Source organism: Patagioenas fasciata, chromosome 9 (assembly GCF_037038585.1).
Source record: "Patagioenas fasciata isolate bPatFas1 chromosome 9, bPatFas1.hap1, whole genome shotgun sequence".
Taxonomy (NCBI): Eukaryota; Metazoa; Chordata; class Aves; order Columbiformes; family Columbidae; genus Patagioenas; species Patagioenas fasciata.
In genome coordinates, this window is record NC_092528.1 from 19,556,816 (window position 1) to 19,571,116 (window position 14,301).

Here is a 14,301-nt window from a genome sequence, read left to right on the forward strand (position 1 = left end):
TCAAAGATAATGCTCAAGAGCAAGGGTCAAAAGAAATGGGAGGTTACTTGAGATCCCACATATCAAAAAGCACAGTGTAAAAGTCCTTGGTGTACAGGTGATCTTAATGGTTCCTTCTGGACTTAAAATGTATTACAGAGAGAAATCGTGAAAGTCATCTTGATAATTTAAAGCTTTATCTTTTCTTTGTTATTAATTCTTCCTGTCTGAACATCACTGTTCACCTTAAGCAAAATACAGATTATATTATTACCACGAGATAATAAAAAAGACTGTGTTTTTGTGTATAATACCCATGATAAATGTAAAATCTGGTGTTCTGATGGGTGGCAGAAAGGTCCCTTTCTCTTTGTCCCCACTTCTTCCATCTGAAGTATTTCAAATCACTGCTATTAATAGCAACTCAGAGTAACACATTTGTGTAAGGACAAGAATATGGCAGCATCTGAAAGATAAACTGTTCCAGATCTTTGTAACTGAACCACTGGAGTAATGTTTAGAAAACCTTTACAAGCAAAAGAAGCTCACGAGAAGTCTGGAATTCAGGTCTTTTGACTACAAGACTTGAGAAAGCATTTTCTGATACTTGTCTAATTCACTTTGTGTCATTCATGACGATGTGTTCTTTCAAAAAAATTGCGAAGATGTATGAAAACACTGAGAAAGGGAGCAGCTGCTTTCACCAGACACTTTGGAAACTCCACCAAGACTTACTGTGCCTTGTTTTCTATATGTGCCTGAGACATGAGATCCTCCTGCCCTGCAGTCTTGGTGAGTACCAAGATAAAGCTTTCTGCAGCTGACAGCCCACAGGACGGGAGAATTCCACTGTTTCCTTTCTTTGACTAGGAAATGACTGCAATGATTCAGCTCATGTAGTTAGTGTAGCAAGCGTGACCTTTTTAAAGAAGACTGCCGTATGGAGCTTTTTTGCCTCTACTTTCTCCAATTTTCCTTTACTCAAGAATGACCAGCTTCAAAGAAAAAGTTCACTGCTCTAATTGAATATTCTCCATATTGAGAGCAATCAAAATAAACATTCTTCTCAGTTTATTCACGCGTAAGCTAGAATCATCCAAGTGTGACATCTGAAAGGAACTACATGATTATAATCTGAAATGAGAACAAAGTTCATCTTGTGTGATTTCCTATTTTTTTTTCCCTGCACACTTTGAAAGAGGAAAGAGATTTCAGAATCTTAACACCCATTAAAGCCTAAGAAAGCCAGGACTATGTTAACCATTTTAGCATTCTAGTGGCTAATTGTCTGTCCGTTCCACCTTCTCCTCCCAGGTTAATGGGGTGGTTAACAGGGGAGGACAGGAATGGCTGGCCAGTCACAATACAAAGCAAACTGAAAAGGTCAAAGTAAAGCTCTGTATTATTCATGGGCTGTGCCTTGCTGAGGTATCTTAGATCTCATGCCTTCTTGTGATGAATTGCAACAAGAACCAGAAACAGCCCAATGTGAAATTGGCTCTTGTGACAATGATTGCAGTTCAAATGGAAAAATGTAAAACTCTGGCCTGATGTTGTTCTGGGTTTGAGATTAAAGATGTGTGATCACATCTAGCCACTAAATAAGCAGCAGGTTACTTTTGTACGACTCCTCAGCTGGGCTGTAAATATAATACAGTGTGCGTATTTATAGATTGTTCTGACTTTAGCCATGGACTTTATTTTTTAAGTACTGTGTGGGGCGTAATATCCCTCCTATGTCTTCTGTATTGATAAACTCATTATTAGTTTATACGTTTCCTAATATGAGACTTCTTTTTAAGCGGTGTTTTGTTTAAAAGTATTAATATGCTAATTCCTAAGAATCTACCTAGAGCGGGTGGTAAGACTTGTTCTCAGGAGTTTGCAATCTCTAATACTCAAACTTGAAGGCAAACTTGATGTAAGCATTTTCTCCTTTTCCTTTGATGTGAAACAGTGGTGGAGGGAGATACTGGCAGAGCGTGACTGAGGTGCTCCAAATTATTTTCTGAGCACTGTCCCTCTCGTTAACTACAGAGGGATATTAACATCAGCAGGTTACTAATTTAATCCCTAGCAGTGGATGCTGTTAGTGCATGTCCTCATTTAGTCCCTAACACTGAATGTCATGAGTGACTCTCATCTTCTTCCTCTGGTGATGTGTTTAATTTAATACTTCAGCTATAGACCCATTATCCACCATTCTGAACCACAACCTTACATTTTTCAAGTGTTTTTACCCTACCCCTTTGACAGAAGAGACTTAAAAAATAGTCAAAATCAAAAATGTTTTTTAAGGCCAACGACTGCCTGATGTACCTTCTCCAAGTTGTAATTAGTGTTGTAACTCAACAGTAAACATACACCTGACACCTGAAGGAGCCGACTCTGCTGGTGCTCATTGTCCCTCCCAGGGTTTAGTACAGTTCTGGCATTTACAAGGAAGCAAGGATTGCAACAGCGAACACAAGAGTTACAAAGCAGTTTTAGGGGAGAGTATATTTATATCTTTATTTTTTTTTTCCCCTTTTCTTTAAATTGGTATAGTGTTCTTTGCTTTTCATTGAGTGGTTTCAGCTGACATCAGTTGCCTGGGGCCACTGAACCTAGCTGTCAACAGATTAATCTTTTTGTGACCAAAAAAATCTGTGATAGAGGGGAACAAAGCCCCATCATTCATTTGGAAACTAGTCTTTGACAGAAAAGTGACCTGAAAGTGGAACTCTCAGGGAGGGTCTCAAATGTGTCCTTGTGTACAGGACTAAAATAGCCACAGCAACCACAGGCCGGGCTGGTTTTAACATGTTGTTCATAAAAAAAATTAAAAAAAAAAAAAGAGAGAGAGAATGAAGTTCAACTTCTAATAATATTTCCTGAATGAGAGGGGCCATGGTATGTGTCATCACCCTGTAGAAATTGCCACTAAGAGGCCAGAGAATCATTATAACAGTCTGCACTTTCTTCACAAGTTTATTGTTATTATTGTTATGTTTGGTGGTGATTATGTGGGGTTTTTTTGTTTGCTTGTTTTGTGTAGGTAATCCTAGTGAATCTCATGCTTTAGAAACTATACTGCTTGCAGCCAACATCAGAAATCCCTCTTGCCCCTCACACTTCTTCCCCATTGGCAAAATGTAGTTGTATTCATGGAGTAAAGTTGACTCTGGGTGAGCCCTGAATACAATACTATGCAGATTTGGGCCTGGGAATCTGTGCATTGCAGACGGGTACTTTTAGAAAACAGTAACACCCTTCTCCATAGAGGTTCCTGTCACGTTCGCGTCATGTTGTTTCACAGCAGACTTTGTCTCCGGATGATGGCTCTAGTCTGGGGCTGGCTGGAGGTGAAGGGCACTGTAGCCAGGTGCTGGTCTCCATGTTCCCGACACCTTACAGATGGATTTGGGCTGTGATCTCTCCTTCTCTCTCAGTGATGGATTGATCTGCAGTGTACGACAGGTTTTTCGCCCTACCTGGTATCTGAAAAGTGAAGTGTCACATCTTGTCTTGGATTTGGGTCTCTTACAAAGCTCCACAAAGAGATCGGTACATCCTTCTCAGTGTGCTCAGATCAACTTGTTCATGTCACGGAGGCAACTGTTTTTCACTGGCAATGTTGCTTTTTTGTTCTCAAATATCACCTATTGTCTGTGAACTTTATTCTTTTTCATCCTTCAAGGTAAAAATACTTGATTTTGCATGACATATTGCAGCATAGTTAGCCAGCTTGCATAAAATTAAGAGTATTTGCTTAAGATCCTCATGATTTAACAAACTGTGTGTTGACTGTGACTTGACGATCCATGGGGAGCAGTCTTTCTGATTTAATGTGTGTCTGCTCATCAAAGATGGATGATTGCCACTATGTGTCATAAAACTTCATCTGACAAAACCAACTCCATAGCAAAATAATGCCATCTCTGAAGGGCAATAATTCTTCATTTCTCTGTACCACATGTTTAAGGAGCTCAAGCTAGCTCAGATTTTCTCAAAAAGATTTCTTTATACTTATTCTGAACAAAGGACCGTCAAAGCTTTTGCCAGCTCTTTCTCGGTTTTCAAAAATCTTTTATGAGAGCCTAGGAAGATGGTCTCTAGCAGCTAAAAATCTGTAGGGTTTAGACTCCTATCTGTGATAAATAGATAATCGGGATTAAGTGGCTAAATACCTTTGAGGTCTTGGGTTTTTTTAATTAAATCTTAGGGGTGGGCAGGGCGACGTGTGGGATTTTTCATTTCTTTCTATCTTTTTGTTTTGAAGTCACCCTTGAATGAGAAAATGTAATGAACTCAATGCTGTTTCTATAACACGAGGTTATTTTCTTACAAAGTAAGCACAGTGAACGAAAAGGAGATGCCCCCTTTAGAGGAGACTGTGCACATCAGCTGGTGATGCCTGTCAAACTTCATCTGATAAAGTGATCTCTCTTGAAAAGTAGGTGCGTTGCTTTGCTCACTGACAACGGGTCTTGGGGGATTTAGGAACCTGAGTTCCCTTGAACACCAGAGCGATGGCAGGTGTGTGCCTACATGACAGACGGCTGCCGGGGTAGTGCAAGACGTGTTGCTGGCCCTTAACTGAGAGATTTGCACTGGGGAAAGCTGGTGCAGTTATCCTATTCCCATGACTGTTTGTGCATTTAAAAAGCAAAACAAACAAAAATCTAATATGGGGAAAATCATCCTTGGGGCACAGATGAGAGTGAAGGACATTCTTATGCATGGGGCGATTGCTGGGCTGCTTTTAAATTTTTCTCTTTTCATGGTTTTGTGATTCTTGCACTTGGAATTGCTGCAGCACTAAGGTGCAGGATGCTATATTGCACTTATAGATTGTACCAATATCTGTAGTGTAAGGCATTAACCTGGAAAAAAGGGAATGTGAGGCTGAATTCCTCTTAGCTGAGGATGGAGGGATTGTTATTTTCAGTGTTTCTTGGACAATAATCCAACCAGGAGGGTTTTGTAGAGTTTGGATGCAGAATATTCTCAGAGCACAAAATACAGACTCCTTTGTGGCTGTTACTATTTAAACAAACAAGGCAATTTAAAGTAAACCTTTAATGCACATTTATTCCAACCAGTAAAGACTAATGAAGTGCAGGAGTGTCTTGCTGGAGATATCTCACAGTGAGGGCAAAGCTCATTAAGTGGAAAGGTGGCTTTCTTTGACCTATCTATCAAATATCTACAGTGTTAATTTTCTTGTTCGCTGTGTGGCCATGGCTGGTAAGGGACAGTTTTGTCTTTCGTAGGCTCTAACGTTGCTGTGCATCTTGAATCCTCTTCATTCTCATTCTTTGTGTCCTAGCTATTCTCAGCCTTTTGTTCTTTAAGTAATTGTCTTCAACTTGGTATAAATAATCTTCAATTAGTCCAATCTGCAATTATAAAGAAGTGGTGTCAGAAGCATGTCCCTTCCCCTCTATAAAAACTTTAAAAACTTTTGCAATTAATTTGTTTCAAAACTAATTGTCATTAGAAAGAAAACTACATGAAGGCATCTCTCATAGAATTGGCTGGAGCAGCAGTACCTGATTTCATATTTCTTTTTTTTTTTTCCCTATCCATTTGGATTCAATTACTGCTGTGGAATAGACTCTTTCATTCAAATCTGTACATTGAAAACAGGAATTTATCACAACTCTGTCTTTAAATGGCATTGAAAAACAGCCACTTTAAAAGGAAGGGATGATGAGGAAATTAATCTCAGGCAAGTTTTTCTTGATAAGGAAAGAGAACAGAGGCTTCTGGCATTTATATGCCAAAAATCAACACATGGAGAAAAATGAGTATTTCACATTGCCGTGGCAAGAAGCATTTTTCTATTAAATCAAAATGAAGTTCTGAATAAATATGTTTTCCAATGAATATAATACACCAGAGAATACTGTAAAAAAGAACAGATGACCTCAGTGTCCCCCCAAAATAAAAACTTAATTCTTCTATTAAAGAGTACATTCAGATAGACACGTCATCTATGCAGAGGTGATTTCAAAACAGCCCTAAAATATAGATTAATAGTACTGTGTACAGGTATTCTGTAAATACCAGGCACTCCTAATTTTTTGGTTGTCTCTCCCCATACCTTATCTTTATTCATACCCTTTGTCATCTGTTGCAATATGCAGCGTTTCTGTAAGGTGAAGATGAGAATCATCTTCCTTCGCACTGAATTATACTCAAGACTTAGACCCTATATAATGTAAGGATCTAAAAAGTCAGTCTTCCAATTGCATCTTAAGCTGAAATTAAAAAAAAAAAAAAAAAAAAAAAAAAGTCCTAATCTATCATCCTGACATGCATTCAGTGGAGCGTTGCTTCTTTGGGCACAACACAGAACATCTGACTGAATTAATCTGAGCGTGGCTTCCTATTGCATTTATTCATGTATTGAGCTGCTACTGAAGTGCTCCTCAGCCCTGAACTTGAAGCTGTGCCACATGCTCTGGCCACAGTTTGTGCTGGCGAAGGATGCACATGTGTGACAGAGACAAGGAGGCAAGCAGGAAGGTTTACAGATAATCACTTCTGCCTCCCTGGGGTGCCGAGGGCACCAGGAATGGTTTGGGAGAGGAGCTCTGCCTCCTCCTCCTCCTCCCCAAACTTGCAGGAGTGACATTTCCAGCAGATCGGCTTTGTGTAGCACAGTGCATGATGCCATGCAAAGGAGTTTTCTGCTGTGCTGGTGCACCTTGCTGGGCTGGCACTTGCTCGTGGGCTTTTGTGCTGCCCAGAGATCTGTCACACCAGGAGTGAGGTTGGGCTCTCTGCAAGCAGCGTCATGGGCTGGCTCTGCTGTGACGTGCTCACCATATAAGTACACGGAGGATTAGTGAAAGGAATAATTATTCTAGCCTCATTTTTAAGAAGCAGAAATAAAAGCTTAAGAAATCATTGATCTGGCCAAAAGCACATGGGAAGTCTGAGGAAAAACTAATCACTTAGTGCCCAGCTCCACTCCAGGGGTTTAACGATGTTAGAAACAAACACCAAACCCCCCAAAAGTCTTCTGCAACAGACCAAACTAAAAGGTCTGCATAACTTAAAGCATAAAGTAATCCTGTGTAGTGCATAAAGTAATCCTTTATATTTGGGGGGTAGTGCTTGTGTTTGGGGAGCACGAAGGGTGGGAAGGGAAGAGAAACAGGTCCCGGACAGGTGGGCAGTTATGGGGTGAGGGCAAAGGGAGTACCAGGGAGGCAACAGTTTTTATGGCTGCTCCTTTAGGACCATCCAGCAGTGCCTGCATATCTGGTGATGCCACCAGAAAGCCCCGGTGGGATGATGTTCTTGCCTTGAACCACAGCTCAGCTGCTGTTGTGTGCTTTTCATATTTATAGAATACCTGTCAGCTCCAGCCCCCCAAATAAGTTCTAATATGGCATATCAGGGGTGGAAATAATAGTTTCTTACATAATTGCAATGTTACTGACACAGCTGATGAGCTGATGATGTTATTTGCACAGCAGTGATGGTATTCAAACCCTCGCCGACTTACAATTACACTGTATGCTCTGAGCCCTAGCATGATTTAAATTACCATAGGAACACAATGAAAATACAGTCTCTTGACAAGATAAAGGAGGGGGGAAATGGCTTAAAAATCTCTTTTTGGTGGCTGCAGTGTTCAGTAGTGCTTATTCATGGCTTTTTAGCTTGCACATTTCATTTTAAGGAAGTAAATTGGAAGCATTATGTTCTGCCTTTTTACCTTGATTTAAAACCTGCCTGTCCCCGCTTTTCTGTTGTCTGACTGCGGTGAGCCACCTTTGGGGCTCTCATTGGGAAATGCACATTTTTTAAACCAATAGATTCACTGTGTGTTTTTTGGTTTTTTTTCTTTATCTTTCCCCTCCCAATAACTGTTTAAGTAGTAGTCTATCTGGATGGGAGTAAGTAGAAGGACATAGTCTGCAACCAGCCCAAACATGATTAGGGTTAGAGTCACAGCTGCTGTAGGAAAGTGGATTTTGCAAGACTTGTAACTTATTCTCAGAGCAATAACTGGCCGCAGACTGATAATGAGACCAAACCCCAGGGTTACATAGCTGAACTCTGCAGCTACTATATAGGCTAAAGCAGCTCTGGAGCCCGAGTGAAGGGCTCTGCAAGACTTGGTTCACCACGGAGTGTTCCTTACTGGTGCTCCCTGGGATTGACACGAGGCTCATTTTGGGGCTGATCCCAACCCACACAGAGATCAACATTGTTGGATCGGTCCTTTGCACTATTTTTGTTTGGATTATGTTTCTCCACCTCAAATCCCCTGACCCACACAGTGTCCATGTGTGCCACAGTCTGTGCTTGGGAACTGGTCAGCAACATCGTGTCCCATCTGCAGGGGCTGTGCTCAGCTCCCAGTAGCTGAACATGCTACTTAACATCCTAGGAGAGAAGTCCCTTTAATATTCTCCTGAACATACAAAACCACTTCTCCCATCTACCCAGATATACAGAGTCTTTACGATCATTTTCTCAAGTGCTTGGTGACCAGAGATCTTATGAAGACAAATTTGACTCCAACCTATTTTTAATCCTCTGCTGCTCTGACATCTTACTTTCAATGTATCCCACGTATTTGCCACCCCAGTTACTCCCAGAAGTGCAGTGGCAGGATTTCTACTTTGTATTAATGTCTCTAGCCCTGGCATAGATAAAGTCTCCTTGGTGCACAACTGCCCCTCCATTCAAGTTCCTCCCATTTTTTCCTTGTTAGCTCCGGAATTCAGGCTGCTCCTGACCCCATTTCTTTCACTGGATTTTTCTCTGTCTTTAGTCTGGCCTCTGTGATCAGCTGGAGGGAGGAAGAAAAAAGGGACTGGACAGGATGAAGGTCAAAGGGAAAGAGGGAAGAAATAGAAACAAAAGATGCCTTTAAAGTAAATTATGTGCTTAGTCCACAGCACATCTGTATGGTATTTATAGGTGCTTTGGGATCAGTCTAAGCAGAGAAGCATAGATGCCTGGGGACAGAAATTTGAAAATAAGCCAGATACCTAGTAGAGTTTTTGTGCTCTTGGTGTTAATATTGCCTTTCTTTTACATTGCTTCAAAATTCTACTTTGTGCTTCAAATTCTTGCATTGACAATATGTCGTGAAAGATATCAGTGGTGGAAATTGTTGATTTGAAGAGGGGCAAAACAAAAAGCAAAGGAATTAACACTGAGGAAACACCTGGGCTTCTGCAAGAGTACAGATATATAGTGCTGACACTTCAACTGTCCACCTTTAGTTTTATACCCATGAGTCCATGGAGGTACCTGGGGAATCAAAGCAATGGGCAGATGCTGGGCCTATACGCCTAGTGCTTAGGGGCATTAATGTAGGATAGAGAAACGTGTAGGCTGGTGGCCAAATGAAGATGAGAAATGCGGCATGAAAAGCAAACTTATTTGACCACCTGAAGGGAATTATGCTATTTTTTTAAGCCAGAGGAATGAATGGGAAGGACAAAACCTCTGTGGGTGCCTGCTGCTGGCCTTGATGGCACAGGCTTTGCTGTGCTGCTAAGACAGCAGCAGGGAGCTGTGGCACTGACAAGCTGTGTCTTAAAAATATTTCTGTTATTCTGTTCCTAGGGAAAATCAGGTGAATGGGTGAGGTTGTGTCTGCCTTTCCCCAGTGACACACATCAAGGTGTTTTTATTCTGACACAGAGCGAGGAGGTGAAAAGCATAATTAGTGTACCAGATGTAGCTGGATGGACTCTAAGGCAATTAGTCTGCTCTGAATTCCAGTTCTGAGTTTGCTGAGAGAAGAAAACGATCTGTGGTTCATGCAAATACTGAGGTGATCAGCTCATTCTTAACTGAAAGGGTTTTACATCATTCTGTAAGGCTGGGCAGAATCTGTAAGCACTTATGGTTTTGGTACACTTATCTAATGCAGTTTATGTCTGCAATGAAAACACAGAGCTCTTTGGTAACAGGCAATGCAGCCGGCTTAGCTGGAGGGATGAACTGAGAAGGTCTAATCAGGTGAGGCAATATGTGCTTTCCATTTGGTTTAGGATTTGATTGGGACCTACAGGAGGTTTTGAAAGTTACATTATAGATCCACACAAAGATAAGGAACAATACAGGCCTTGTTTGGAGCATATAAAAATATTTCTAATCCTGCCCTTTTGTACATGTTGTCCAGTGATGGATAAAGGGGAGAGAGTCGCCGCTGTGAGTGTTCTGCCCTGCTCCCTGGATGCCATCCTGATTGATTCGCTCACGGTGTGGAGGGATGTGTAAGCAGCACTTGCTGGCTGCTGCTGAATTACAATCATCCAAAGATTTCAGAGTAAGGAACCTCTGGAGGTCATCCAGACCAACCTCCTCTTCAAAGCAGGGCTTTATGGGAAGTTCACATCTCCTTTTTTGAAAAACTTGCTGCATTTCTGGTAATGTCTCACCAGTCACTTCTGAACATGCCTGGATGCCTCTGGTTTTGCCCTGAAATACCACAAAGCAAGTATATTCTTTGCCCTTCCTATGCACACGTTGGGATAAGATGTGCCACATGTTTCCTAATTATACGATATGTACCAGCTACAATGAGGGAACAATGCAATACTATCCATCATTCACCGTGGTTTTGTCCAAGTCCTGATGGGCCACAGATGTCATGAAACTCGTCAACCTTTGCTGCAAGGAGGTTGTTCCAAGGAACAGATGTCCATGTTTGAGGGCTTACTGACTGTCCAAAGGAAGCTTCGTGGCTTATCCAAAAATGCAGGACCTATTCTGGTCACGAGCTAACTTGAAAGCACACATCTTCTAAAAGACTGGCATGAATTTGGGCAGAAAATATCTGCTGTAGTACTTGATAAAGAGTTTAGAATGAAATGAGGAGTCAGGATCCCACAAGGACAAACTCCTGTAGGAAAATACCTTTGTTTAGAAAAAAGATGGAGATGGATAAGCAGCAAGCAGACTCTGTAAACGTAAAAGTATGTCTTGCATGGATGGATGTGTATGTGTTGTCTGTAATGCCTAAACATCCAAACTTCCTAAATCCCGATACAAATCAGAGGAGTCACTGTCAAATAAGAAACAGGTGCTTTTGCAAAAATATGCAGGAGCTATAAATAACTTGTAATGACAGAAAGGGAGCTATTTTCTGCTTGGGAGCTGTTAGTAATAGAAGGCAAATGAGCTGCCTTTAAACATGAAGTACCTTTCAGTGTTTTCCTTTGTCTGCAAGAGATACTTGCTGAAGTGCTCTTTGGAGTGAATATAACCAAAGGAACAGTACTTGAAGGGCCTACAAATAAGTAGGGATGGCTGCACAGAGTGAGAAGGAAAAACTGAGCATGTGCTTCAGAAAAGCAACTGATAATTTAATAGAAATGAAACCCCCATATGAACCTTCCATTAAGGTCAGTTAGAGCAATGGTTGGTTGGTATCTGGAAGAAAAATTCTGATTTTTACTCTTTGTGTGTTAAGTGAAGCTCATTTGAGCTGCTATGGTTGCTTTTGGAAGGCAGTGGGTTTTCACAGTAGTGCATGATCCTCACTGCCATGGGCTGTCCAAAGTAATTTCCTTACATTCATTTGGTGATATAACCCAACTGACCCAGCAATTCTTGCCTTGGACCTGCTTTTAGAAATGTTCATCACTTCAGATGCCAATGTCAAAGATAAATATGTTGTCCCTCATTCTCCATTTCTATATTTTCACATGCCTCATTTGTACCCACTGCCATTCTTTAAAGAAAGAAATCTGACAGACAGCTCTGTGCCGCATTTCTATGGTAAAGGAATGAGTTCAGCAAAACACTTGAAAACAGTGTTTGCCAGCAGGTTCTTAGCACACTAGCAAAGCTCCAGTGATAGAAGCAGATGGATGAGTGTTTGTTGATGAGGAACTGAATAAAAATAATGTCGATGTTGGTAATGAATTACACTTATTAACTACCTCGCAACTCAGACGGTCCTTTTGTTCTTTATAAGCTCTCCTGAAAGCGCTGTCCAGTGCAGTGTTTACTATGAGCAGTCTCGTTGACTCATGCTGTTTTTCACAGCAGCAACAATACCTGGTAGCAAGTGTTTATAGGGCTGGAGACCTTCTCTGGTAGAGGGCAGCAGGTAAGCAGACGGCTCGTTTATAACTGACAGCATGATTAGCAAGGGCTGCGGAAATGTTTATCTAAATCCTTACGTGGGGATTGTCAATGCCCAGAATTGCCTGTGATTTAACTGCCAGGCAGCTACAACCAGCTACATTATTCGAATGTTTAGGACATTTACTGCTCAGTTGCTAGATTTGCTGCTACTTAAAATTATTCCAGTGACTTTTCTGAATTCATTACACATCAGGTGTTGCATATTAGACTTCCACTTGGTGGAACAGACCAAAACCTTTCTCATAAAAACACACTCCTTTCCAATAGCATAAGGAGTGTTTTGTTGTAGTTGTGATGGCCTAAAAGTTATGGGTATAGATGATATCAGTTGTTAGACAAACTAATTTAACTGGAAAAAACCTATGCTTTTATGTATAGAAACTTCCCTTTGGTGTGGAACAGCAAACTTGAAACTTCCTGTGTCTGCTTCAGATGTGAATAAAACTTTGTACACCCCAAAGCTCACTGTTTCTTAGTAGTCACAGCTTCTGTTTTTATATTGCACTGCTCACCTAGCTGTGATCAGGAGGTATAGCTGTTTAGTGTGTGGTCACTAAATAGTTCAGGTTTATATTAGATATTGGTGTCTGGAGGCTGGGAAATGAGCAGGGTGCAACTGCTTCTTCCAGTGTAGCTCAGGGCCACATAGGCATTTCACTGGCACATCTTTTCTTCTCTGGTGTCCCAGAGACAAAAAACAGAGACTCATAAGGGCAGGAAATTATCTCAAGGACCAGTAGTATTATTAACTTCTGAAATCCCGTTGTCACGTCTCTCTTAGACAAAGAGCTCTGTGAATGCTGTCACTCTTCTGTTGTCCTTAGAGTGGGGCTGAATTTGTTAATGGGACTTTGTTTGCTTACATTTCTTTAGTATCGCCTCACATTCAATGGGGCAGATCTCGTTCTCTACTCATGCACTCTCCCAACTTCCTCTACCTGGTCTGAAAATTGCGCCTGGAGATCAACTAGAAACCTCTGCCATAGTTTCTTCTTGTCTCTTTCAAGGCTATTGCTGACTCTGAGTTAATGTCTTGTTATGCTTTCTCTAATCTTTGTGTGAAGCTAATCTTTGGTCAACTCTTACAAAAATTTTTGCACTTCTAACTGGTTGCTCTGCTCTTCATTTCTTTCACTCTCACTCTACCTGAATTGGTGCCACTGAAATTTTCCTTTTGCACTTTTCTGAATACATCACACATTAGGTGTTGCATATTAGACTTCCACTCCTTCTCCAGAAAATGTGCTTTTCCTATCCTTTTCCATCTGCTTTCCCCCTCCCTTTTCACAACTGGTACATGTGTTCATGAAGCACCTGGCTGCATCATGGCCCAGAGCTCAAAACATGAGGAAACAGTTTCTTTCTGATAGTTCAGAAGCAGCCAAGCTAACTCAAGACAATGCACCAAAATGCAACACCTTTTGAAGCCTGCATGCTCTGAGAACAAGTGTGGTTCCTGATGTCTGTGGCATGGGCTAGGATGACTTTACAAGATGTTACAAAGTCATATACATCAAATAACTGTCGTAGTAGCCAGCACAATGCTATTCAGCAACACGTCCACTTTCCATCAACATACTATGAATCTCCCTCCTTGGTCCTCTGGCTGACCGAAAGCCCAGCAAGTCGATGGCCTTTTTCCATGGCTTGATTTTCAATTAAGAGATAATGTCAATGGAAGAGCACAGTTCATCAGATAGTGTTCCCCTGCTGTTGCAGAGAGCAGAGATGTAGTAAGCAGAGGTCAACTATGGAAAATCTGTGTGCCTGGCTAAAAAGTTATATAAGATGTTAGGCTAATTTTACTTCATTTCATATTCACATATATTAGTGCAGCTTTTGTTATATACTTATCCTTATGTAAGTTACATCTGTTCTTTTATTCACTCATCCATGTTTGCTCTGCTTTCAGATTTATGAAACAGGCATTCCACTGAGCTCAGCAAATGATGGGCATAATAACTTATCTAAATTGCAGAGTATGTGATGCCCTTGAGGTAAACTCATGTGAAGGTTTTATGAAGTGTCTCACATGTGGAAGTGTAGGCAAGTGTTTATTTGCCAACTCCTGTCTCTCCTTTGGCTGTTCAAATGATGTTAAGATGATCCTATGAAACTGCTATGAAAGCCTAGGGGCTAAATGGAGGAGAGAAGTAGAACTACATTATTATCTTCTCAGGGGAAGCAGAGCCATGCTGGCACTTG

The 14,301-nt window shown here is 41.1% G+C and overlaps 1 protein-coding gene across 1 annotated transcript in view; it reads right to left on the reverse strand.

The window, feature by feature from the left end:
- Nucleotides 1-4,865: 4,865 nt before the first annotated feature.
- SPATA16 (spermatogenesis associated 16) overlaps nt 4,866-14,301 on the reverse strand; it is a 78,221-nt gene continuing 68,785 nt past the window's right edge. Inside the window, exon 10 of the mRNA XM_065845036.2 lies at nt 4,866-5,360. Within this exon, the coding sequence (XP_065701108.1) occupies nt 5,238-5,360 (123 nt within the window). The 3' untranslated portion in view covers nt 4,866-5,237. The remainder of the gene's footprint in view (nt 5,361-14,301) is intronic.